At 43.2% G+C, this 23,922-nt stretch overlaps 1 protein-coding gene across 10 annotated transcripts in view; it reads left to right on the forward strand.

Annotated features, from left to right (window-relative positions):
* Positions 1-6: 6 nt before the first annotated feature.
* The window catches only part of RBBP6 (RB binding protein 6, ubiquitin ligase), a 29,546-nt gene continuing 5,630 nt past the window's right edge, over positions 7-23,922 (forward strand). For 2 of the 10 annotated variants that reach the window (XM_041401888.1, XM_041401890.1), the window contains exons 1-16: positions 7-243; positions 7,197-7,296; positions 9,167-9,205; positions 9,842-9,878; positions 14,397-14,441; positions 16,813-16,901; positions 17,023-17,119; positions 17,669-17,808; positions 18,670-18,842; positions 19,696-19,799; positions 20,239-20,588; positions 21,403-21,496; positions 21,577-21,655; positions 21,747-21,792; positions 22,914-23,276; positions 23,623-23,724. In XM_041401888.1, coding sequence (XP_041257822.1) covers positions 78-243; positions 7,197-7,296; positions 9,167-9,205; positions 9,842-9,878; positions 14,397-14,441; positions 16,813-16,901; positions 17,023-17,119; positions 17,669-17,808; positions 18,670-18,842; positions 19,696-19,799; positions 20,239-20,588; positions 21,403-21,496; positions 21,577-21,655; positions 21,747-21,792; positions 22,914-23,276; positions 23,623-23,724 — 2,024 coding nt within the window. In that variant the 5' untranslated portion in view covers positions 7-77. Of the gene's footprint in view, positions 244-7,196; positions 7,297-9,166; positions 9,206-9,841; positions 9,879-14,396; positions 14,442-16,812; positions 16,902-17,022; positions 17,120-17,668; positions 17,809-18,669; positions 18,843-19,695; positions 19,800-20,238; positions 20,589-21,402; positions 21,497-21,576; positions 21,656-21,746; positions 21,793-22,913; positions 23,277-23,622; positions 23,725-23,922 lie in introns of those variants that run through there. The other 8 variants (XM_041401889.1, XM_041401896.1, XM_041401891.1 and 5 more) reach the window with 7 other exon arrangements.

A 23,922-nucleotide genomic window follows, 5' to 3' on the forward strand; every position in this document is an offset into this window, starting at 1 on the left:
GCCGCCCCGGCCCCCGCGGGCCCTGCCCGACCCCCGCGGCCCCGCCGCGCCAGAGCGGGCGCCGCCCGCGCCCCGCCATGTCGTGCGTGCATTACAAGTTCTCCTCCAAGCTCAACTATGACACGGTCACCTTCGACGGGCTGCACATCTCGCTGAGCGACCTCAAGCGCCAGATCATGGGCCGGGAGAAGCTGAAGGCGGCCGACTGCGACCTGCAGATCACCAACGCGCAGACCAAAGAAGGTGCGTGGGGTTCGGGGGCAGCGCCGCTGGAGCGCTGTGGGCTCGGAGCTGTTCTTTGCGGCTGCTGCTCTCACAGCACCGTCCGAGCAGTGCTGGAAAAGTTTGGGGTTCCCGGAGTTGTGGGTAAAATGGGGCAGGTGGGGGGCGGGATGTGTGACCGTGACGAACGTGCCAGCTTTCTTTGCAATCTGGCAGAGAAACGTGAAGGTTATCACAAGGAGTATAGCGCGTGGCTAATTTGAATGAGGGAAGAAAAGTGTGGTTGGTGACTGAACCTTGTCGTCAATTTCTTTTTGCCCCGCTTTGTTGGAAGGTGCTTTGCTGCTTTTCCTACCGGCCTTTGATTGAAAGCAAGTGCCCCTTGCAGTAATTGCTTAGAAGCAACAATTTGTATCGAGGGTATCACTGAGTTACAATTGCTGCAGACCCTTAAAGCCTCTCGCACAATCAGCGTTCTGTGTAGCGAAATTACTCTTGGGAATTCCTGTTAATGCAAGTTTTCCAAACAAAAGACGCCGTAGTTTGGATACTGCTGAGCATCATTTCATCATTCTTGTTTAATGGTTTGGGGTTTTTTTTTCCTTCCTGGCACTTAGTGTTTGCTGTATCAGGGCAGTCCTGAAGTTTTATGGCAGTACATTTGCAGTGAATATATGTAAGAAATGTTCATCGGGAAGTCATAAATTCGCTTAAATCTAAGAAATAGTGCTTGATTCTGTGGTGTGAATATGGGCTTGTGTTACTATGATGCTTCAGTTTGGTCATCTGCCATCCTGATAAGTTGAATGTGATTAAAGATTTCAGAGTGTGACTTTTCAGAAATAAAAAGAATTGTATTTTCATTCCTGCAATGTTAAACCTTTTTCTTTTCCCCCTGTGGTTCTGTGTCTCAGTAGTTCTTTTCTTTAAAAGTTGTAAGAGAAAAAAGATTCTTGTAAATATCCTCTCAAAGTATTACTGCAGCATCCGTGGTACCAGATTGACCGGGGTGTTACTTTGTTTTCATATGTAACCAGATTTCGGGGAAGGAAAGGGGTTTGCCTCAAGGTGAAATTTAAAAAGGATTGTCCTGGGTCCTCTAGGCAGGTTGTGTTGCACTTTAACCTCTGCAAAATGAGAATTATATCAAATTATAAATATATAACTTTGTAAAATACATCATTTTAAATTCTATATTAGTGATGCAGATGCTTACTGAAGCTTTCCTGAGGGTGTTTTCCGTGTGAAAAGGCAAAAATCCCTCTGTGGTTTGCAGAGCATAGCTAGAGAATGTATTTCCAAAATCTGTGTCTGCCAAATCTTTGGTTCATATGCATAAATGTCAATATCAGTTTTTATTAATCAGATGTAGATGCTTAGATTAACCTGCAGAAATTAAAATAACAACTATAGGATATTCTGCCTATGTGAGATGTTAGGAATTCTTATGTGTGGATGTAAGTATTGGGTTTTTATAACTTTGTCTATTCAGGAGTCCTGAGTAAATGTTAAAGTGATCTTTGGAAAGAACAAAGTGAGCCATGAGTGGAGATGCTCTGCATATTCAGATTGGTCCAGGATCCTGGAAGCTTTTACAGTTCTGGAGCTGTTACTTTTCCTAATGGAAAGGTAGTAATAGGAGAACTGCTAATATAGGCCAAAAGTACACAGGATTTTAAATATTGGTGGGAAAAAAGGATCTGATGGACTGCGTAAGATTCTGGGAATGCAGAGTGAGTGGGTGGGACCTGTTTTATGTAGGGGGTTCCTCTTCCATACCTGCTGTCCAGGCATGTTCTCTAAGCCTGTGCTCAAAATTGGTGCTTTTAAACTTGCCTCCATTTCATTGGATCTGGATTTTTTTACCTATCTTCTATAACAGGTGTCCCTAGAATATTGTGGAAGAGCTGCAAGCTCCACAGCTGAGGTTTCTTGAGTGCTCTTTCCTGTGCTGTGACATTCTGAAACAGAACACTTGGAAAACGTGCCATACTTACGGGGCCAAATACAAAGAAAACAAACCCAAAAGTTTGCTCTGAACTGGTGTGGGATGGCTGAACGGTTTTAAGGCAGAACAGTGCTGCAGCAATTCAGCCCCACGCTGACACCCCAGCAGAGCCAAGAGGGCCTTAAAGCAGGGCCGGGTGCTGTAATGAGATTAATGACTGGCAGCTGGTGGATTTGATGCACTCATCCCTTCAGAGCAGGGGCTCCTGTGGGGCACGGCGCTGAGTGCAAACAGTGCGTGGGGATTCCCTGGGCTGTTGGACCTCCCGAGCCAGCTCGTTCCAGATCAGGGATTCCTGCTCGGGGGAAGCACAGAATCCGACAGGACGGGCCGTCTGTGACTCGGGAAGTTTCAAGGCTGCTTTACAGCAGTGGCTTGTTCCAAAGGGAGCAGGTTGTGGTGATGAGAGTTAAATCCTGTCCAGGGAGAAAATGTGTTCTAGGGAATTCCCTGTGTTCTGGTGGGGACAGCCTGGCATGTTGGCAGGCACTGCAGCTCTGACCTGCACATCCCTCCCCCAGCAGCTGCTTAGCAAGGCTTTTACCTGCCCTGGCACACCTCGGCTTGCTTTCCAAGGACTCCTGCTGAGTTGTGTACTTCACCTGAGTGAAAAACCTCTCAGAGTGCTCAGAGCTGCTTGGGCAATGCTGGCAGATGAAGCCCTGGATGAAAGCAGGCCAGAAAATAACGTGGGAACATTTGTCAGTAACTTGTTTGTAGCATTCGTAAACACAAAGTATTAAAACTAGCAGAAATTCTTACATTAAAGATTTCAGAGTGTGACTTTTCAGAAATAAAAAGAATTGTATTTTCATTCCTGCAATGTTAAACCTTTTTCTTTTCCCCCTGTGGTTCTGTGTCTCAGTAGTTCTTTTCTTTAAAAGTTGTAAGAGAAAAAAGATTCTTGTAAATATCCTCTCAAAGTATTACTGCAGCATCCGTGGTACCAGATTGACCGGGGTGTTACTTTGTTTTCATATGTAACCAGATTTCGGGGAAGGAAAGGGGTTTGCCTCAAGGTGAAATTTAAAAAGGATTGTCCTGGGTCCTCTAGGCAGGTTGTGTTGCACTTTAACCTCTGCAAAGTATCAATTATATCAAATTATAAATATATAACTTTGTAAAATACATCATTTTAAATTCTATATTAGTGATGCAGATGCTTACTGAAGCTTTCCTGAGGGTGTTTTCCGTGTGAAAAGGCAAAAATCCCTCTGTGGTTTGCAGAGCATAGCTAGAGAATGTATTTCCAAAATCTGTGTCTGCCAAATCTTTGGTTCATATGCATAAATGTCAATATCAGTTTTTATTAATCAGATGTAGATGCTTAGATTAACCTGCAGAAATTAAAATAACAACTATAGGATATTCTGCCTATGTGAGATGTTAGGAATTCTTATGTGTGGATGTAAGTATTGGGTTTTTATAACTTTGTCTATTCAGGAGTCCTGAGTAAATGTTAAAGTGATCTTTGGAAAGAACAAAGTGAGCCATGAGTGGAGATGCTCTGCATATTCAGATTGGTCCAGGATCCTGGAAGCTTTTACAGTTCTGGAGCTGTTACTTTTCCTAATGGTAAGGTAGTAATAGGAGAACTGCTAATATAGGCCAAAAGTACACAGGATTTTAAATATTGGTGGGAAAAAAGGATCTGATGGACTGCGTAAGATTCTGGGAATGCAGAGTGAGTGGGTGGGACCTGTTTTATGTAGGGGGTTCCTCTTCCATACCTGCTGTCCAGGCATGTTCTCTAAGCCTCAAAATTGGTGCTTTTAAACTTGCCTCCATTTCATTGGATCTGGATTTTTTTACCTATCTTCTATAACAGGTGTCCCTAGAATATTGTGGAAGAGCTGCAAGCTCCACAGCTGAGGTTTCTTGAGTGCTCTTTCCTGTGCTGTGACATTCTGAAACAGAACACTTGGAAAACGTGCCATACTTACGGGGCCAAATACAAAGAAAACAAACCCAAAAGTTTGCTCTGAACTGGTGTGGGATGGCTGAACGGTTTTAAGGCAGAACAGTGCTGCAGCAATTCAGCCCCACGCTGACACCCCAGCAGAGCCAAGAGGGCCTTAAAGCAGGGCCGGGTGCTGTAATGAGATTAATGACTGGCAGCTGGTGGATTTGATGCACTCATCCCTTCAGAGCAGGGGCTCCTGTGGGGCACGGCGCTGAGTGCAAACAGTGCGTGGGGATTCCCTGGGCTGTTGGACCTCCCGAGCCAGCTCGTTCCAGATCAGGGATTCCTGCTCGGGGGAAGCACAGAATCGACAGGATGTCTGTGACTCGGGAAGTTTCAAGGCTGCTTTACAGCAGTGGCTTGTTCCAAAGGGAGCAGGTTGTGGTGATGAGAGTTAAATCCTGTCCAGGGAGAAAATGTGTTCTAGGGAATTCCCTGTGTTCTGGTGGGGACAGCCTGGCATGTTGGCAGGCACTGCAGCTCTGACCTGCACATCCCTCCCCCAGCAGCTGCTTAGCAAGGCTTTTACCTGCCCTGGCACACCTCGGCTTGCTTTCCAAGGACTCCTGCTGAGTTGTGTACTTCACCTGAGTGAAAAACCTCTCAGAGTGCTCAGAGCTGCTTGGGCAATGCTGGCAGATGAAGCCCTGGATGAAAGCAGGCCAGAAAATAACGTGGGAACATTTGTCAGTAACTTGTTTGTAGCATTCGTAAACACAAAGTATTAAAACTAGCAGAAATTCTTACAATAGACAAATTAAAAAGTGGGGTTTTAAATCACGCATTCAATGTGAAGCAGCACAAACTTGCCAGCAGATCTGAGCTCTTTGCACTTAGCTGTAAGAAGGTTGTGAACACTAATACAGTGTTGATGTCAGATTTCTGTGTCAGTGTGAGGCAGCAGTCAGCTGACTAACTAGTTTGCCACCATTCATGCCTTGAAATACTTCTTTATCTGGCCTCTTTCAAGCTACTGTTTTCTTGTAGAATAAACAAGCAAGTTTTTCTTGTAGGATAAGCAGCAAGTTTTAGACTGATGTGTCTCTTCTGCTCTAAGCTTTGATATCCAGATCTTTATTTGTTTTTACAGACATTTTGGGTTAGTTGGATACTTTTAATTACAGTTCAGATTGAGAAATTCCAGTGGCCACTTCCCATCACTGGTGGTAAAACAAGTTTGTGCTAAATGGGAGTGGGAATGAACAATGCTGCTGCCTCCAGCTTTGAGCGTTTCTGTTGGAGCTCTGCTTGGACACGTGTGAGCAGTAGCTGTGTGGAGTTGGCCTCACTGCTCACCTTGAGGTGTGGAGTCATGGAGAGACAGTGACAGGCACAAGAAGAAACAGCTGCTCTGGGCTTCTAGAACTGCAGCTGGCATCATCTTCCAGGTGTTTGTCTCGGCCTCAGCACTGCTTGAGCTCCTTCTGTGTCAGAAAGTCCCAGTGTGGCCTCTTTGACAGGTGGCTGTGTGAGGAGCAGAGCTCCAGGGCTTTGTCAGGATGTGACTTCAGAGCTGCTGTTTCTGTCACTGCTAGTCCTTTCAGCCACAGCTGTAAACTGCTCTGCAGTCCAGAGGAGTCTCACTGTTTGGTTCCCTGCGGGGACGATCAGGAATTAGTTTCAGCTAAATGATTTCTCAGTTTTCTGAAGAAATGTTTTATTTGTTGGAAACAGAAGTAAAATTTTAATTTCATGGTTGAAGTGATGTCTTCTGCTAGGTATGTTTTGGTCTAAAGGAGGTTCATGCCTGTAGGAATAATATACTGAAAAATGGAGCATAAATTGTGAGGTACTGGTATTTTGTGTGTGATCACTGAGCAAACTCATCCTGACAAAGCTTGACTAGGTACATAACAGCTCTGGGTTTCAGACCAGTGCTCTGATTCAGTCTGCAGTGGTAGGGGATTGGAATAACTAACACTGCAGGCACATCACAGGGAAGGACTTCTCATGGTGCTTTACAAAATTTAGTCATATCCAGCCTGTGTAAGTTTCATGTAAAAACCATTCTTATGGAGAGGGCTTTGCATTTTAAATTTATTCAAAGTGTGTCTGAGAATTGGATTTTTGTTTGGGCCTTATGTAAAAGGTCAGGGGGCTTTTCTTCTTTTTGGACAGCCAGCACAGTGCAGGCCCAGGCAGAGCAGGGATGGCTCCAGGCACAGGCTGTTTTCCAAAGCCTTTTCGAGGCTGCCTTCAGAAGTCATTTTGAGTCACTTCTCTACAGAGAGTGAGTGGAAAGAACTTGTATCTCTTTGGTTAATTCAGACTGGATGGTGAGCTTAAAGGGGAGGGCTGTCCCTTTAGTTTGAGCCACTTCTTGTCCTGCCTGTGAAAGCAGGCTCAGAAACCGCCGAGTTTTTGTGCTCCAAACTCCAGTGCTGTCAGTTTCAGTTGCATTTCTCTGTCGGGCCTTGAGCAGCTGCCCAGCCTGGCTGGGAATGGAGCAGCTCCAAGCACAGAACTGGTGCCTCTGCTGTTCTGTCAGGCCTGAGCAGGGCAGCAGAGGGGAGTCAGGTATACTTAACATGCTGAGAGCACTGCTGCAGTTTTCCCTGCTTTAGCTGGTTCCTGGTTTGTTCAGGACAAGCAGTCACAGACTTTACAATCTGTTTTATGCAGGTGAGGCTTGGCTTTGGTTTGTTCTTCTCCAGAGATCTCTTGGTTTCGTAGCCAGACAGAAGCTAAACCAGCTTAAAACAGATCAGGGAAAAACTTCATGCATTGTATTACTCTGCTTTAGTGTAGTTTGAAACCATTTTGCTCCTGGCATTCAAACTAACTTTAGAAACTGAAAATGATTTTGCTGCTTGTGCTTGATAATCAAACCTGAAGATTCCTTGACAGGTGCTGCTGGTGTGTTGAGAGAATGAAAGCCTAATGTTATGTATAAAATTTTGCTTTTAGATCTGTAAAGGAATTCTCAAAAGTGCTCTGTAATTACATATTAAATACATTCTTACAAATTGACTAATGTTTTTTGTGTATTGATGTTGTTTCCAGAATACACCGATGATACTGCTCTGATTCCCAAGAACTCATCGGTGATTGTGAGGAGAATTCCCATTGGAGGAGTTAAAGCTACCAGCAAAACATACGTTATGTAAGTACTGCAAACATTCTCTCTTGGGGAGGGGTCAGTGTGCCCACCTTGTTACTGACAGCACTTGCAGAGGCACTCGGGTTGTAACTCGCTTGTTAAAACTGCTGCTGGTGTTTGTTGTCATGGGGTAGCTTTCAATGGGCTCTCCCAAAGGAGACTTAGATTTTGGTGTTCAAACACCAACAGTGATATATTTGGAGATGATTCTATTGAGTTTGGTTTGGAGTTTATTTTTCTGAGATTCAAATTTTCTGAGATTCCTGTTTCCTCTACATGGGGAGATTCCTTATAATATGTGTCTGCCTTTTTAACGAAGACAGGTAGGCGTTGTAGTGTGAACTCAGCATTTGTTCATGTCTCAGAAGAGTTTGATTCTGAGTGTTGGACTGTCACCTGCATTGGGAGGGTGGGCAGGGTATGACAGGTATTGTTCTGCCTCAGATCTAGGGGGGTTGTGTAGTAGTTGTAGAGAACAGATCAAGGGTTGCCAGCTGGTGAACTGTGCAAACAAGGAGTTTCATTCCTAAGTGATCCCTGTGTGCTTCCTAAACACACAGTGTCTGTTTGAGGCAAGAGAAAAAGAACCATACCCTTAAGGGTACTTTTGTGCAAGTACCATGAAGAAACAGTTAATGCTGTCCAAACTCAAATCTCAGAAGCAGTCTAGCACATTACCAAATGTACTGGTTACCTTTCTGAGTCTGTCTGTACCCCAGCTGGGATCTGTGCTCCATGTTTTAGTCCTGTATTTCTACGGTTTACACCTGATTCTCTGTCCTCAGTATTGATTAAAATCACAGATACTCAAATTCAATCCTGACTTCAGGATTATGGCTGCATTGATGTTCTCATACAGTCCAGATCTATAATAGCTACATCAGCTCTGTTGGAATGGGCATTTAAGGAGGTTTTTCAACCTCCTTAAAGCCATGCCTCTTCACCACCAGCAGGAGATATTATTAGCTTGTGGTTTTGCCATGTCTTTCTAATGTTGGTTCTCAAGAAAGTACCCTGAGGAGTTACAGTGTGTCTTGAACAAACAATACAGCAGCATCCTGGTACCCATGAACCGTTTGCAATCAAAAACCCCTGTATGGATGTGGCTCTGCATGTAACCTTGGGGCATGTTACTGCAGGAGTTGGTGCAGTGCTTCCCTGCTCTCCCTCGGGATTCTGCCCCCTCAGCTTTGTGCCTGTAAACACAGCCTTGCTTTGGGGCTCATTTCAGCTGAGTCTGTCCTGCCAGTGCACCTCGCCTGGTGCTGTAAAGCCCTCCAGAGAGTCAAAGCTGGCATCAAAGATTCTGTCAGTACTGGCGTGGGGGGATCAGGAAAGAACAGCACTGCTGTGGTAGAGTTGAAAATTAACCAGGCAGATGAGCCTTCTGTTCCCCAGCTGGAAACACTGCAGAAACCACTGGTAGGGTGGTTAATGTGTGGGGCTGGGGAATGTCTGCTGGCATGCTGAGAGGCCTGCAGAAAGGCATTACTCACCTTGCAGTAAATGGCTGGAGCAGCTATGGTGTGGAAATCCCAAGTATGTACTTCCTCACCTTGGGGAGGTGTGGTTGGGAGCCTGGGGGTGTTCAGCAGTGGCAGGAAGCTGAGCCTCTCCATTGGCATGCGAATGCCCCAGCAGCCTCTGCATTGCTTCTGCTCATGGGACTCTTTGGATGGTGCCTGGATTGTTTGTTAGCTCTCTCAGTGGCTGCATGTCTGGTTCTTGGTGAGGAGCATGCAGGTCTAGACCACCGAGTATGTGGAATCTCAGCAAGTTTTCAAATGTAATACGTATTTCCTAAAATATTGTAACGTATTCAAGATTATCTTATAGCAAATTCTGGCAATTAAGACCTTTTTTTTTGTCACAGGACTCCTAAATCGCACAAAATCCTAGAAACTACTTTCAGGTGACATTTCTACTACTACTTTTAGTCAATATAGCATATGTAACGTGTTTAATATTTTGGCACTTTGATGGCTAAATATAGTAGATCTCTGAACACAGTGCTTGGGCTTCCACAAAGAAACGCTGTCCTGGCACTGTTCAGTGCTGCTGACACTGTTATGTTGCCCCTTTGTCACGTGACTGTGTTTTTCACTTGAGCAAACTTGCACTTGTAGATTATCAGTGTTCTTTCACAGAAACTGAAGCCCTGTACCTGGTACCTGTGTGCCTTACCAGGGATGTACGTGTTGGCCAAAGCTGCCCCCTGCTTTGGTGATTGATTATTTGAGAACAGAACTCTGGTACACACTTCATGGATTTGATACTTAGAGAGCAGAGACAGAATGTCTCGTGACTTCCTCTTGCACTGTTGTGTTCTAGATCTGTAAGTCTTGAGTAATTTGTGACGATGTAGAAACGTGATTTTTGGGGAGTTTTTTAGTTGCACCGAATGTACCGAGAGGACAGTTTATGTTACAAATAAATGTCTGCATTCACTAGAGTATTGGAGCATAATGTGATGTTCAGGTTCTGGAATCTTTGTGTTGGGTATATGTGATTTGTTTTAAATTCTGATCACCTTTATTTCTTCTTCTAGAAGTCGAAGTGAGCCAGTGAGTGGAACATCAAAAGCAGTATGTAAAAACACAATCTCACACTTTTTTTCCTACACACTGCACTTAGTTCTAAACAATGCAGCCTTTTATTAATTTGCCAAACGTTAACTTAATATATTTTCTAGTAAAACCTAGTGTATGTTGTAAATACATTGTATTTGATTCAGCATAGTAAAAACTGGGTAATGCCATCATTTGCAGAGTTCTAATGTGAATATTGGTATTTGTGCCTAGTAATGCATTGTATTTCATATTGAATATGCCAGAATCTCTCCTGTATGACTCTGTGTTGTACAGATAATGTATGATCGTTTCCAGATCCTGTAGGCTCGAGGTTTGCACACTGAACATGGTGCCATGTTCTACATCTGTCTGTCTATAGCTAGTGATATGTATGTTTGTATAGGTTGTTGTGTGCTTTTTGTTTCTTGCAATAAAAACTGTTTGGAGTGTATTTTTTGCCATTTTCACATTGTATCACTTAGCTTTTGTTTTTAAATACCTTTTTTTGCCTAATGGTTTTTGAAAATGTTATCAAAAACCACTGAGAAATCATTATTGTGAAACTTGGTGCTGTTCCTTACTTTTGACTTGGGGGTTCAAACAAATACCAAACCCAGCATATCCCAGATGTTTTCAGGACAGTTCTGTGCAGCTAAATGATTCCTTCTTATGTCCTTAAATATTTGGGTATTTGTTCCTGAAACTGTGTAATTGAAGTGATATTGTTTGGGCCCTCCTGAGCACAGAAATGTCTTCAATAGCCTGACGTGAATTTCAATATCTGCTACACAGAGTGGTATTCTAAAGTTCTGCATTTGATCTCTCCCCTTTATCTGGTAAAGCAGTTTAGTTCAGCAGTTTGTCTGCAAATGACAATATGTAACACAAATTTTGGCACCAAGTTAGAGCCTGGGGCATTTGGGAGTGAAATCCCTGTCACTTTTCTTAACTTCTGCCTGCAGCACATTTTTGGGTCTGGGTGACTCCAGGGCTGGCTGCTGCTGTAATTCCCAAAGGTTAAGCCTTTCTTTAGTATACCACCACGTGGAATTCACATTTGGAAAAGGAGCAGCATTTTCCCTCAGGTTTGCAAACACTTGTACTGCTGCTAACATATAATCCCACACGGAAACCCGTGCCTGGTGATGGGCTAGATGTTGGTGTGCCACTTGGGTCAGTACTGTGTGCAACTGTGCTTCTCCAGTAGTCCTTAGAGTATCAAAGTACTGTTTGGTGGGGTTCATTTTTTATCTTTATTTTAAGTATAACTGCTTCTACTTCACTAGACTGGTGTGAGGCATTACACTAATCCTGGATCATTGGTTCTGATCACTTGATCAGCTATTAGGATAACTTAATCTAGAAATTCCTGAACTCTGGGGCTGTGTTCTGGGAAGAATACAGCCTCTGGTTCTCATGGAAACAATCAACTTCAAATTGCAAACTTACTGTGTGTAGGTCTAAAACCACTAAATGTAACATCCATAATTCTGTTGCTGATTGATTGCAATTCCTTTTGGAGATGAATGCCTCTCATTGTGAGTTGGAGTTAGTTGCACTGGCCAGTGACCCTAGCAGTTAATGTAATGCATTTATGTAAACCACGTTTATAGTATTTGATCTAATTCAGATGGGTTTTTATTTCTTGAAAACAGTTCTTTTTCTTTTTGTTTACTAGCATGTGTATAAACACAAACCACATGTTCATAAATAAAGTTAACATTCTTTTAGCCTCGTGTGTTCCCTGGCATGTCTGTATTACATTGCTCAGCAGCATCTTACCATAAGCTAACGTAGATGTGTCAAAAAGAAAAAAGGAGAAATCCAGAGTGGGAGGGAAAACAGTGTGAGTGAGAACTAACAGCAAGAAAGGAGAAGCAAAGCCATTGCCTGGTGTGCTCTGACTGTCCCTGGTCTGGGAGGGTGGAAGGCTTGCATCCCTCTGTACAGGCCCTCTCTCACTGGAAAAGCCCTGCAGCCTCAGCAGCTTCTGGGGCTAGAGACACAAAGAGTTTATTCTTAAAGCTAACTCAGGTCTTGGTGTGGGGGGATTGTTTGCCTTTTTTTTTTTTTTTTTTTAAACACAAATATTTCTGCATGTATTTCAGAGCAGAAGCTGGGTCTTGTGCAGTTGGAGTAAATCACTAGGAGTCTTGTTAGTTATTGCTGGAGAGTTAAGCTGCAAAGTTAAAATCAGTTTTATTTTTTTAATGGATGCACAAAAGCTTCTTCTCTTTAGCGTTTTTTCATTGTCATCCCAGCCCTGGCCCAGCCTTTGTGCTGTAGGGTCGGTGCCTGGGGCTGCCTGGAGGCTGGGACGGGCCGAGCTCGGGGGCTCAGCGCCCCCCGTGGGCACAGCTGGAGCCTCCTGGCTGCCCTTCTGTGTGCCAGGCTTGCCTTTGGGGACAGCCCTGTCACTTCAGTGTAGCACTCCAGCAGTGAGATCAGCCTTTTCCTCCTCTTCTCTGTCCTCTTGCCCACTTGGCTTCCTGTTAGTTTCTCTTCAGTCTGCTGCACAACGTGGGAGTTAAAACATCAGCTGTTGAGTTTAGGGTTTGGGGGTTACTTTTTCTGGGTTGTCTTTTGGGCTTTTTTAACAATACTTCTGCAGTGTTACCTTAGGGTTGCCTACAATTCATGGAGATGTTGTTTCTACTTGACTGTTTTGAGGGACTGCCAGGAAATACTTCGGTAGAAATCTAAAAGGAAAAAAATTTGAAAAAATGTAGGATGGTTGAAGGATGGCCATGGGCAAATGCACTGGAGAGTACATTAATTGTCTGTTTGCTGCTTCTGGTAACTGTTCACTATCACCTCCTTTAAGAAATTAGACTGTTGCCTGCAGGCTGTATAGTAGCAGCTTCCTGAAAAAATAGAGGGAAGAATGAATAGTTTATTAACTGTTTGTGTATCAGTTCCTGGTCAGTACTAGACTATTTAACGCTAGAGCTTTCCTAATTTCTTGTTTGTTTCTGAAAAAAACACAAAATTACAGCTGTGCTTGCCCTGAGAGAGCACTGGTCTGCTTTTTCACATGTAAAAGAGTGGCATATGGAGCGTGAAGCTTCAAAATGCTTGTGCAGACCTCCTTTTGAACAGAACTAGGTACAAAGCATTCTGGAAGGAAGGAGAGGTGCATCTTGTAGTGGAATGAAGGTCTTTTTGTCTAGATCTCTGTGTTCCTCTTCAAAGACACTTTAGGCTCAAAGACTCAAGAGCTCTTTAGTCAGCAGTGCAGGAATGCTGTGTGTACTTTCCTGAAAACACAGAACAGGAACAACTTGGTGGTGTGAGGAATCATCTTGTGCATGGAAATGCTTTTTCCCAGTCTGCTAAAACTGTTCCCTCGAATTCTGTGCTATATTAGGTTGTAAAGGACAAAACCTTTTTCAAGGAAAGGTTTTAATCTCTTTGCTGACATGGTTAGTGACTTCTTGGAGAGCTGTTCAGTTCACATTGTGAAATTTTATTCTACATTTTTGAGCAAGTTAGATGTAATAAGCAGTGATTCCAGTATCTTTCTGGTAGTGTTGTGCTAGCTCAAGTGCTGCTCATGGAATGATAAAATTCAGTGTACTGCAGAAGGAACTAGATCGAGTTAACCTTTTTACTTGTGGCAAAACTGTTCTTCAGCACTAGTCTGGCTTCTAGCCTGAGGACGTCAGTCCTGAGAGTTGTTCCACAGGCAGCTGGGAGGAGAAAAATGGAGACAAAAATTCCAGGCTTGTGCTCTGAATCCATGTTTTTATCATCAAGAGTATGCTTTGCACTTTCCTTTGTTCATTTAGCACTGGGCTGCTGTAAAGATCAGGTTTGGTCTGATTGCAAGGAGTCCTCTAAATTCTCATGATTTGGGTGGTAGGGCCTGTGGTCTAGTAACATACAAGAAATCAGTCTTTCAGTTTTTATAGCCTACTCTGTCATTACAAACACCTTTATATAAATGATTTAAGCAGTTGGTTTTTTTCCAGAAGAAGTGGCAAGTTGTGGCTGCTGTTCTAGATTGGCATTTCTTGGGTTCATTTGGGTACTGACAGGAGGGGCAGAGTGTGTGTTTCGGGGCTGCTGGGCATGGCCTTCATTCTGACAAGCAGATGTGGGTTTACAAAATCATCACTGTGTTCATATGGAAATGATGAGACATTCACTGATTCATTTGCAAACTACACTAATACTGTGTTACCTGGAGTGATACTTCTTCCTCAATTAAACTTTAATATTTTTAAACCCTTTTTAGTTGAAAATTGACAGCTTCCCATTACCTTTTTGAAAGAGGTCCCTCTCTGAGATATTCTGAGCAATAAGTAGATCTCCAGTGGGGTTGGTTATTTTAACTTCTTCTCATAAGCACGTAGATACTCTTAAGCCATCATAGATTGGGACTTTGTTTTGAATAAATACAAATTACACTGGGTTGGGATTTCCTTTGACACTCAGGGGGATGTAGGGCAGGCATTCAGACTGTAGTAGAGGTTAACTGTTGTTGTGTTTTGACTGTAGAACTTGAATATGTGTTTAATTTTTTGTGAACAGATTGATGACTCTTCTGCATCTATTTCTCTGGCCCAGCTTACTAAGGTATATATATATATATTCTTGTCAAATACTTAAAAAGTGTTTCCTTCCTATATTTAAATTGATACTGTGACCTATAGGTAAATAACTGTTGTAATTGAAAGCCCCCTTTAATTTTTATTAACGTAAAGTATTTATTTTAACTTTAAAATGTGTGTACATTTTGATACTATCCTGTAAAGAGTAGTTCCCAGTTTGGGAAGATAGAAGGGGAGTACCTTATCAGCCTCAGCATAATGTTGCAGTATTACTCATCCTCAAGACACAAGGAAGAAGCTCTTCAGAAGCTGTTTTACCGTTTTTCATACGTTTCATTAATTTTGCCTTGGAAACTAACCCAGTTTGTACAGAAGAATTTAATTGGCTGTAAGTTACGGACATTCCAGGGGGGTGTGACCAGCCACAGGAGAAGCGGTTCTGTACCATGGACAATTGCATGGCTATTTTTGAACCCCTAGTCATAGTTACAGACCCATTCTCTGAATGCTGCACAGTTCCATAAATTGTGGGATCTATACAGTGGACAACCCGACCTAATTTGTTTGAACGCAGACTGTGTAAATTGTGTAAATGTACCTCATTGTTTATAGGAATATACCAATGTGTATGTGTGGCATCTGAGCAGCTGTGACCTTTTGAAACTGTTGTAATGCCATGTTTTGCTCGGGAACTGCTTGCATTTTTGCTCACCAATGTGTAATTTGTCTGGGAAAGCACTAGTGACTGCACTGTGTGGACAGCCGAGTGCTCAACCACCAGTCCCTAAAGCTGCAGGCAGTAGGCTAGGCAGGGCCTGAGGCAGAGCAGCTAGTTCCTTGTCATCAAGGTAAAGGCTGGAGTTCATTTCTAATAAAAAGAAATCTCTTCCCACTGGTAACTTTTCCCCTCTTCACTACAGAAATTAAATTGTATACATTTGGCCAAAAAAAAACACCCCATTATATAGATAAATATCTCTAGTTTGGAAGGTAGCCACCCAAAGAATTGGTCCCCATTAGTGCTGTCCCTAAATGTGTCCTCGGGTGTGTAACCTCATGTGAAGTTTTACTCTAAAGTGTGCAAAGCTGTCCAAGGGGTGGGGGTACACATTTAAGCTTTTGAGGATAGTTCAGAGAAATGCAGGAAGATGACACCAAGTGGCTCAGCACTGTTACTCCCTCTAATGGCTCTAGTGCAGCCCGGCTCAGCACAGAGGCAATGTGTTAACAGTTCTCTGGTGATTATTACTATGTATGAAATGCCATATTTGAATTTTGGTCTATTCCTACTAATGTTTTGTGGCTTTTGGATGTGTTTTGTAAACCGTTTGGGTTCAAACAAATTAGTCAAGTATTATCTGTAAAGTTTTCTGTAACTGTTAATGGAAATTATTTCATAGTTGGCGATCCGGATTCTGTTACTGTGGAGAAACTGTGTATATGAAACAACCGTTTAATAAAATGTTGAAACTAGTTGGTTGCTTTTGTGAATGAATGCATACAAAACCAAACCATGAGTGCTTGAGCTGAGTGATAGGTGCTTGAAGGCCCAAGTCATTTACAGTCACTCCCTTAGACCCTGCTTGTATCTGGACTAGTGTGTAATAAAAACATTTGAACAAATACAGCTTAAAAATCAGCTGGCTTCAGTAATTTGAAGGTCTAGTTGTGCAGAAGGTTTATATTACAATTTGTGTGTTAAAAGGACATAGTCAACTGGAAAAAAAAAACTGAGATAGTCTTCACTGTAGTTAAATCACTTCACAGGAAGAAGCTGGGAGGGGGAACATGCAGTTTGCACTGCCTGCAGCTCCTGCTGAGCAAATCTCTGCTGAAAAGAATTTTGCCTTGCTGAGGGATTGTAAAATCCTTTGGTCCTTTTAATACTTGTGTGTCTGAAGCTGAGTTTCAGCAAACAAACGTAACTGCCCACCTCTGCAGTTCTGTGTCCTTTTAATACTACAAAATGTAAATAATGCTGCTTGTATCCATCTTAATTCCTTGAAGTGGAGAGCTTCTCCTGAATATAGTCTGGAGCTTAAAAATCAGTGTAAAAATACTGGATATTGTTGTTTATCTACACGTAGCTTCAATCCTCTGAAGGAAATTGGATTGGTTACACCAGTCTTGCTGTAAGGTACAAACAGAGCCTAAGGTTTGAGTGCCCAAGAGTGCTCTTTTCTAGTAGGTTCTCAGGCACATAAACATCATGTCATGGCATAAGGACTCCCCAGACCATCTTCAGCACAAATCTGTTTGGTATAAGCAGCTGCTCTCATGCAAGCTCAGCTAGTGTAGTGCTGCTCTTTACAGGATTGGATGAGTGGTGTTGTCTTGGGCTGCGTGGGCTTAAATGTGTTTCTAATGTGTGTGTCAAATAATTACCTGTTGCACAGACTGCCAATCTGGCTGAAGCCAATGCTTCCGAGGAGGATAAAATAAAAGCTATGATGACACAGTCTGGCCATGAATATGATCCAGTCAAGTAAGTGTTGCTAACGTGAAACTTGCTCTTTGAAGTTGATGTAAAAATTGTAGAGATGGTTTGTTTTAAACAAGAGAGACACATGAATCTCTTTTCCTTTTTTTTCCCCAAAAACTTGCAGTTACATGAAGAAACCCGTGGGGCCACCTCCACCCTCCTACACCTGTTTTCGCTGTGGCAAACCTGGGCACTACATAAAGAACTGTCCAACGAATGGGGTAAGATTTGGGGGACTTGGGGGGTGCTGGCTTTTTAATTTTTATCTGGAGAGTTATATAACAAGCATGAATACTCACAGTAAGAATTGTGTCTTTTGGTGTGGAATACAGAGGTTACATGGCAGTGCTTGCAAAACCCTTTGGAATTAAGAAAAACCTGGAATTGTAAAATTTTCTTTTTGCTAGGTCAGAGGCACTAAACATTCCCATAGATCTTTCTCTGTGAACCCCTGTGTTTGATATATCTCAAAAAAAGTTTCTCCAAGCCCTGAGTGCAGCTCCCTCTGAATTGCCCTTTGGAGGAGGAGCCAGTTTGAGGGATTTCACCCTTAAGGAGTCTGTAGTTAAGCCAAAGAATGTCATTGAGTTCAAAACATTGCTCCAGCCTCTGGAACACCCTGGCTGCATTCGTTTAGGGAAAAGAGTATTCTAGTCCAACAACCCTTACACTAGGTAAGAGGAGAGGGTTAAAGGTTTTTGTGCTTAAAATTAGTCACTGAAATCTCATTTTCAGTGTGGGTCTTGAGGTACATCTGCATTTCTTAACAGGACAAAAACTTCGAGTCTGTTCCCAGAATTAAAAAAAGCACAGGAATTCCAAGAAGTTTTATGATGGAGGTGAAGGACCCCAACACAAAGGGTGCCATGCTGACCAACACTGGGAAATATGCAATTCCAACCATAGATGCGTAAGTATGGGATTGGTTGGGCTGATCCCAAAAGGGAGTGAGAGTGTTCCTACCAGGCAGAAATGCACCAGTGGAGGTGCAGCCACATTGGCCAGCATCTGGAATTGTGGGGAGGAGGCATTGGCACTGCATCTCAGCTTTCAAATCCGTGCTGCTGGCTAACATTAAAGTCTGCTCACACCCCTGGGAGCTGGTTAAACGTGGGGTGTGCTGAGACTATTTCTGCAGAACATTTCAGCAGCATTTGTAATTTGGATTGTTCTCTCTGGGAGTTCCTTTTGCTTCCAGCTTGTCTTTCAAAGGTTTCATGTAAAATGTAATAAAGCAGCTGTTGGACTGTGACTCCCTCCCTCAGATGTGAAGCAGGCTTAAGTTTTCCTGTTGCTATAAACTAGGAAAACACTTGTGTGTGCTGAGCACAGTGGCTGTTCTAAAATACTCTTGGTAGCCCTTCTGGTTTCTCACCTGGATGTCCTGTTTTGGAAGCTGTAACACAGACTTCTTTCAGTTGGAAAATGTCATTACTGGGAGACCAGCTTTATCCTCAGCCTCCAATTTACATTTAGCCTCTGGCAAAGGAGAGCTGGGATTCATTCACCTGATAGGAGCTGTCAAATGTTTTTCTAGTCTGAACTGATTTCTTAGTTGATCCAATGAACTGGATAGTTCTGCAGGAGAATTCCTCCCTCCCTCTTCTTGTGTTAGGGCTATGGAAAAGTGGTTCAAACTAAACAGCTGTGTTTAGGAAGGCCGGTGGAGAGGGAGAGGAATACCACATATTATCTTTCTTTGATAAAATTCAAAGCTTGGAAGAGTTTTCCCTTTAACTTCTTCCTTTTGCTTTCCCCACTCTACTTCCAGGGAAGCTTATGCTATAGGAAAGAAGGAGAAGCCTCCCTTCCTACCTGAGGAGCCATCCTCCTCCTCAGAAGAAGATGATCCAATTCCAGATGAGCTGTTGTGTCTCATTTGTAAGGATATAATGACGGATGCGGTTGTTATTCCCTGCTGTGGAAACAGTTACTGTGATGAATGTAAGTGTTGCTGCCAAATTTGTTAATTCCAGACATCAAATTTGATCTTCTGAGAGCAGAAATAGGAGATAAGGAAATTGCTGTGTTAGTTCTGTTGAATATTTCAGCATGTTGTGAGCAGGGAAAGACTCTTCTTGTGTAGATAGTGGAAAAAAGGTAGAAAGCTTTTTTCCCTCCTTAAGTTTCTAGTTAAATCCTCTGTACCTGCAGAAGGAAGAGGATGAGGGGAATGCATTAGTGCAGGTGGTTGCAGTATTAGATGTAGAATGCATTTATTTTGTCCACAGCCCTTTCCCTCACACAGAATTATGTCTCCAACTTTTGGCACTTACTGCAGACTACAAAGAACTGATATTGAGGCATTTCATCCACATGCTTCCCTAGAGCTGATCAAAACCTTCAGAAATCAAACCTCCTCATGGGTTTTTGAAATATGTTTTATTCATTAACATGAAATGACTTTTTGCTGTACCAAAGTGGAAAAAAGACCAGTTGAGCTGTCACATGTCAGTATGCTCTGCATCTTTACATACTACCACAGTGAAATATTGACCCTCTGCTGTATGCTAGAAATTGTTGTAGGACTTCAGAGTGGTTTGGGTTGGCCTTGCACTAGCCCAGGTTGCTCCAAGCCCCATCCAAACTGGTCTTGAACACTTCCAGGGGTGCTACAGCTTCTCTGGGCAGCCTGTTCCTCTGCCAGTTTTTTCCACTATAGAATATTAACAGCGTCATGCTTTCCATTTAAGACCATATTTCACCATTAATCATATGTTTGTTTTTGTAATTAACGAGAACCAAAAAGTTTACTTACTTTGGCTATAAACTACTCTAATATTCTAATTTTTCCCAGGTATTAGAACAGCACTGCTGGAGTCCGAGGAGCACACATGCCCTACCTGCCATCAGACAGATGTTTCTCCTGATGCTTTAATCGCCAATAAGTTTCTGCGCCAGGTAATGTGACTTTACTCTGAACTCGTTGTTAGAAAAATCTGTTTGTAAAGAGCTGAAAGGGATGAAAGTATTAATTTAGATCTCCTTGAGCAAGGCTGAACTCAACAAGGCTAAGCTTACTTTTCAAATACATTATCTGTTTTTACAGAAGCCTACTGCTCATTAGAGGCAATCTGGCAAATTCAGGGCACACTGGTGTTTAATGGGATGCCCTCACTTTCAAATGGGGTGTTAACAGCAAAGTACTTTTAATGCAGAGACTCTGAGGTACCAGTCCTTGATACCAGAGTTCCACGGGATGTGTTCAGAGCTGTGTGTTAGTTGGCTTGGGATTAATAGCACTTAGAGGAGCACACAGCGATTTTCCTGTAGAAATGCTATGTTCATATATCTACTGAAGTTTATCATCACCTTTTCAAACGTGTTTCCCTACCTCTAGGCCGTCAACAACTTCAAAAATGAAACCGGTTACACGAAAAGGCTCCGTAAGATTCAGCAGCAGCAGCAGCAGCAGCAGCTGCCGCCGCCACCGCCGCCGCCGCCGCCGCTGATGCGGCAGACGATCACGCGCACCCTGCAGCCGCTGATGCGGCCGGCCATGGCCCGGCAGCAGGACCCGCTGATGATCCCGCTGGCCTCCCTGGCCTCCCGCTCCGCCCTCTCCTCCCTGGGCCCCGGGCCGTCCATGGCAGCTGGGCTGCCGGTCAACCCGTCCTCTGTGGTTGTCTCCGATCTCCCTCCAGCAGTGTCCCTCTCTCTCCGTGGGGAAAAGCCAGATGGACCTTTTCGGTAAGGAGATCTGGAGATCAGCAGCAATGCAGAAGAAATCAAAATGGTTAGGTTGGATTTTTCTTGAGCTTTGCAGCTAGCACGCTGTGTATCATTAGTGACGGCTGCAGGTCCTTGTGGAAGTTGGGGTTCTGTTTTTACTTGGAATGAGGACACTTCAGTAAGCAGAACATGTGCCTCATGCAAGAATTTTCTTGGCAGTATTTCTGTTTGGTTCCCCTACCAGTCATTCAGCGCAGGTTTGCCCTGAAGGAGGGGATGGTTTTGATTTGAAGTGGCCAGCTATTGCTTGAATAGCCATTTATTTCCCCTTAGTGTCTCCTTAATTTCTCTTTATTACTGAGGAAATAATAATTTCATGCAAAAATCTCTTCCCAGTGTTTTGGGTTACACCCTTTAGCCCTGCTGCCTTGGATGCACAGAGCCAGTGTGTCCAGAGGGCTGCCAGGCTCAGCTGTGCCATCAGTACAAGGATCACAGTTCAAATGAGCAAGAAACATTTTCTAATGGAATTTCAGTTCTTGCATCTTCCAAAGCTGAGGTTATATGGATTCTCATCCTTTCAAGTGATGCTTTATCAAATACTTTTCCAGAGAGCTTCCTCTCTAAATGCCAACATCCAAACAGACTCCTCAGCAGTGCTTCCTCTTGAGCTTGCTGACTTCACAGGTGTAAATCTGGTGAAGATTATTTTAAAATATTTTTTTCATTTAGTGAAATCAGCCTTTTCTCACTTTGGACTTTATATTTAAAAATATATATTATATATCACTTCAAAGCAGTGTTTCAATAATAAAATGTGTTGTTTTTGTAGTGATGCCGATGCTGTTTTGCCTCCTGCTCTGATGACTGCTGCTGAGCTTTCCAAATCTTCCCCTTTGTCAATCAGCAGTTTGTTGGAAGAGAAGGTAAATTTTATTTCAACACAAAGAATGATTCTTATGTTCTAGTAGAGCTTATTTTGTGACTGTTTGCAATTATTCCCAAGGGCTATCAGGTTCCTGTGCTGAGACAACCAGCGATACCAAGTCTTCTGGGCCCTCAAGGACAATCAATACCTACAACTGGTAAGAAACTAGAACTTTAGAATTTCATCCCAAAATTTGTCTTCAGATAAACTTACTGGGATTTTTTTTTTCCCTGTCCCTGCTGCAAAAGGTCATCCAATGAGAGCTGGTGCACTTCGCAGGCCAGGCTGGGAGCTGTAAGTATTCAACAGAAATTTAATGTATTACTAGTTGTAACTGGTTGTAAATTAATCTGTAACACATCACTTAGACAACAGCTGATTTATAATGAAATAATAGTTGTGGAGAATTCAAGTGGTAATTAATTTTCAAGTGGCTTCATTTAAATTAACTTTAACAAAGGGGACCTGTGCTTACAGTAAGATTATTGAAAAATAAAACTCCAGTACATAATTGAAAAGAAGATTCTGAATGATGAACCCTTTTTGGGAAGCCTAAATTATACATAAAAATTAAATGTAATTAAAAGATCAAATGGAAAAGCACCCTTTTGATTGCTGACTGAATAGGGCTGAAGAAATTGATTTCCCAGTAGAAATCACCCTCCAACATTCTTCTTTAACAACTTAGTTGGTACTGATTGAGCAAATTATTGAAACATTAGAGGCTGTTATTTTTATGACAGTTTTGTATTTCTGCAGTTTAGTCATCTCAAAGTGCCAGGCTGCTTTTTCTCATTAGAGAGAGGAGCCTGTTTATCTGTTATCGTGGTGTCAGATTAGTCCTTCATTTGTTAGAGATTTGTTACAGCCATGCTGTAAGGGTCATTGTTTTTATAAAGTCTGAAAGACAAATCAAAACAAAATCCAGCATCCATCCCCCAGATTATCTAAAATCTCAAATGCAGTAAACAAGAAATAAACAAATTCAGGGCCAAGAACAGGCCAATGCATCGTGAGGCAGGAGCTCAGGAAACAAACGTGGGATAGGTTAGGAGAGTCCTGAGAGGTGAGTTAGTTCCTGCACAGTGCTTGGAAGCTCGGGAGTGCGGAGCTCAAGGTGTGTCCAGGAGGGCAGAGGAGCAGTGGGTGCTTGGCTCGTGGGAGATGGGGGTCTCGTGGCAGCCTCGCCCAAGTCCCAAAGCTGAGTGTAAGGAGAGAAGGCTGAGGGAGCCGCTGGGGCGAGGATGTGCAAGGCAAGTCCGAGGCTCCAGGACTGAGTGTAGTCTCGAGTGAACAGAAAGCCGGAGACCAGTGAGAAGCAGGAGTGCTCCCGCCGTGCTGCCACTTCGCTTTCCTCGGTACGCTCAGGGCGGGCTGTGACAAACAGTGACACGTGTTTTTGGGTTTCTTTAAAGTTCAAATCGAGGACGCCCGCACAGTGACCGTGCCCAAAGGACTCAGGCCCCATCACTGCCAGCATCAGCACCAGTCTTTGTGCCTGTGCCTCCACCTCCCTTGTATCCTCCACCACCCCATGCTCTTCCTCTTCCTCCGGGGGTACCACCACCACAGTTTCCTCCTCAGTTTCCACCTGGGCAGCCTCCATCCGCTGGGTACACTGTCCCCCCTCCCGGATATCCCCCAGCTCCTGCAAACATGTCATCAGCTTGGGTCCCAACAGCAGTGCCAGCGGCTCATTCAAACACCATCCCAACGACACAAGCACCTCCTCTCTCTAGGGAGGAGTTTTACAGAGAGCAACGGAGGCTTAAAGAGGAGTAAGTATTTGGCTCGCTAACGTTGCCTTGTTTTCATGTCTGTATCGGGGGAGCGTATTGGACTGCGGTTACACTAAAGTGCATCTGACCTAGCAAAAGTGACATAGTGTTTCTTCCAATATACTTTTTCATTGCAGATGGTAAATATGCAAAGCTAAACCAAGACAAATGTAATTCTAGAACTTTTCCTAAAACTTGTAGGAACTGTTTTTGCTTAAATAGGATGTTCACCTTTTGCGTTGCATGCAGTAAACATTTTCTCATATTGGCCATGTTTTGTTTCTTGATGTCTTTTGTAATAAAGGTCGAACTATAATTGTAATAAAGGTCAAACTTATTTTAACAGGGAAAAGAAAAAGTCCAAACTTGATGAGTTTACAAATGATTTTGCTAAGGAATTGATGGAATATAAAAAGATTCAAAAGGAGCGTAGGCGTTCGTTTTCCAGGTAACTGCTTTACATGTCCGTAATGGAGAAGCAGATTGTCTAGAGGAATCAGGAGGAGTTCCACTCCACCTCCCTGTCGTTAGATGGATTGGATGATTGAGGGATGAGCAGTGACAGGAGTGTCATATGCAAGTTATTGGCTCCAGTGTGGCAGAGATTGCAGGTGTCTGAATTAGCACTGGGCAGCAGGCACTAAGG

Source organism: Onychostruthus taczanowskii, unplaced genomic scaffold (genome assembly GCF_017590055.1).
Source record: "Onychostruthus taczanowskii isolate IOZ18803 unplaced genomic scaffold, ASM1759005v1 scaffold19, whole genome shotgun sequence".
NCBI classification, from domain to species: Eukaryota; Metazoa; Chordata; class Aves; order Passeriformes; family Passeridae; genus Onychostruthus; species Onychostruthus taczanowskii.